Source organism: Phaseolus vulgaris, chromosome 4 (assembly GCF_051622355.1).
Source record: "Phaseolus vulgaris cultivar YP4 chromosome 4, ASM5162235v1, whole genome shotgun sequence".
Taxonomy (NCBI): Eukaryota; Viridiplantae; Streptophyta; class Magnoliopsida; order Fabales; family Fabaceae; genus Phaseolus; species Phaseolus vulgaris.
In genome coordinates this window covers 36,411,902-36,413,997 of record NC_143501.1, presented here as the reverse complement: position 1 = coordinate 36,413,997, position 2,096 = coordinate 36,411,902, and the positions used below count along the sequence as shown (strand labels likewise).

Sequence of the window (2,096 nt, the reverse complement as noted above, 5' to 3'; positions counted from 1 at the left end):
GAGATTACAATGGGATCGTTGTCATGGGGCACAACATCCCTAAGATCTTCTTTGGTGAACGTGATGTCCACATCGGGCGAGTGATTCTCAAAAGCCTCTACTGACATCACGGACCTTGCATATTTCTTCCACTGTGATGCAGTACACCCACCACCCGAGAATCCGCCAGCTATATTGTGGATCTCGCCGTGAATGGGTACTTCATGCTGCTGTCCCTCACTGCTCGCCGGTTGTGAACCTGACGATTGCCCCGTTTACTTCTCCAGCAAATAGTCTTTCAAGAACCCACACTTGACCAACTCGGCGAGTTGGTATCCCAAAGCCAAGCACGAATTGATGTAGTGGCCAAAGCTCTTGTGGAACTCACACCACGCGTCCGGTTTTGGCCCCAACACCTTATCCGTTGTCTTCTCAGGTACTTTGAGCCTGGCAGCAATGTTCGGAATGGCGATCAGGTCAGCCAATCCCATCACAAACTCGTACCTTGGCGGTCGATTAGACTCTCTAGGCCACCCTGGCCCCTTCCCCTTGCTCTTCTTTGGATCATAAGGATGATGCATCCTTTGATCCTTCTTCCCTGCCGCCGCCTCCATCACCCTCTGCGACTGAATCCTCGTCTGAGCGCGTGGCTTAGCTGCAGTCACATTCCCTCTCTTCTCGGAGACTTCGCTTTCAGCGGCGATGTAGGCCACGACACGTCGCCGGATTTCAGCGAACGTGGCGGGGTGGCTCCTGATCAGCGATTCACTAAACGGTCCAGGCAACACGCCCTTTTTGAAGGCATGCACAAACATATCTTCATCCTTACCTGGCAAGCGGACACTCTGAGCCCCGAATCTGTTCAAAAAATCCTTCAGAGACTCCCTTTGATATTGCCTCACATCGAACAGATCGTAAGACACCAACGACGGTGCCTTGTTTACTATGTACTGCTCGACGAACATCTTGGAGAACTGCTGGAAGGTGGTAATGTGGCCGGTAGGCAGACTGACGAACCACTCCAGCGCTGTTCCACTGAGAGTACTCATGAACACCTTGCAGTAGACTGCATCCGAACCGCCTGAGAGCATCATCTGCGTGTGAAACGTCGTGAGATGAGCCTCAGGATCCTCCACCCCGGTGAAAGATGCTTTCACCGATACCGCATTTGCAGGGACCACCGTGTCCATGATCTCCTGAGAAAACGGCATTGGAAAATTACGCGGTGGGGACGGGGGTGCAGATTTGTCCCCAGTCGCATGCTCCTTCTGTCCCTGGAGAGCTTTACGTAACTCTTCATTGACTCTGTTAAGCTCTTCATTTCTAGCCTGTGAGGCCACTAGTGCCTCGTGCATTCTCTCTTGTTCAGAACGTGATGCAGCCACGTTCTCCTGCAACGTCCTCATCATTTCCATCACCTGCGCCATAGATACAGCGTCCTCTTCGGTTGATGGCGCGACTGAACTGGATCGCGTTGTCCTCATCCTTTCTCAACAAACTTCAAGAAATCACACCAAAATCGTAATCACAAACACTCCGAATCAGAACAAGATTGCGAACTCTTCGAACAAACTACAGAGAGACGATTGATCCAGCAATCAATTGATAGAAACCCCAACAATTCATAGAAACTCCACTTTACTGATTAGAACCCCAAGCAAACGGTGAAACTCCGGAAAACCGACTACGACAGCAAGCAGTCGAACAGAAATCACCAAAACTTCAATAAACCCGAACTGTGGTTGGGAATCACCTTTTACACGACCCCACGGTGGGCGCCAGATGATCCTGCCGATTAACCAAGCGCAAGAACAATGCCTCGTCACGATCTTTCCTCACCAGCTTTAACACCACGTGCGTTTCAAGTCCACGCTACAGATTGTCTCTCTGAGAACCTGAAAACACAGTATGGCGCCTCTGCGGCTGGTGGCGCTCCGACGCTCAAGTCAGTAACAGGAACACCCAAACACTGAGAGAAAACTAAGTGCTGTAGAACCGTACTCAAGTGCTCTCAACCAAAAAATAATGAGCCGTAATCAACGTCCCTCTGCAAATTCTGTTAAGTTTACCTTTATACCTAGGTTTTTTCTCTCTCCAGGCAGTTACGCTTTGGACGC

General features: G+C 50.5%; 1 protein-coding gene across 1 annotated transcript; it reads right to left on the bottom strand.

Annotated features, from left to right (window-relative positions):
* Nucleotides 1-254: 254 nt before the first annotated feature.
* On the bottom strand, nucleotides 255-1,406 carry LOC137838705 (uncharacterized). The gene is made up of 2 exons (XM_090301018.1): nucleotides 1,143-1,406; nucleotides 255-1,073 (listed from the first exon to the last, which is right to left on the bottom strand). The coding sequence occupies exons 1-2, from the start codon at nucleotides 1,404-1,406 to the stop codon at nucleotides 255-257; spliced, it is 1,083 nt and encodes a 360-aa protein (XP_090157144.1).
* Between the last annotated feature and the right edge of the window lie 690 nt (nucleotides 1,407-2,096).

What these genes read in the sequence shown, in the direction of transcription:
- LOC137838705 (XM_090301018.1), bottom strand. Translation starts at nt 1,406, where the DNA reads ATGGCGCAGGTGATGGAAATGATGAGGACGTTGCAGGAGAACGTGGCT. An exon ending in CGGTGGTCCCTGCAAATGCG is followed by an intron (nt 1,074 to 1,142) that starts GTATCGGTGAAA and finishes TTTCACACGCAG; the next exon opens with ATGATGCTCTCAGGCGGTTC.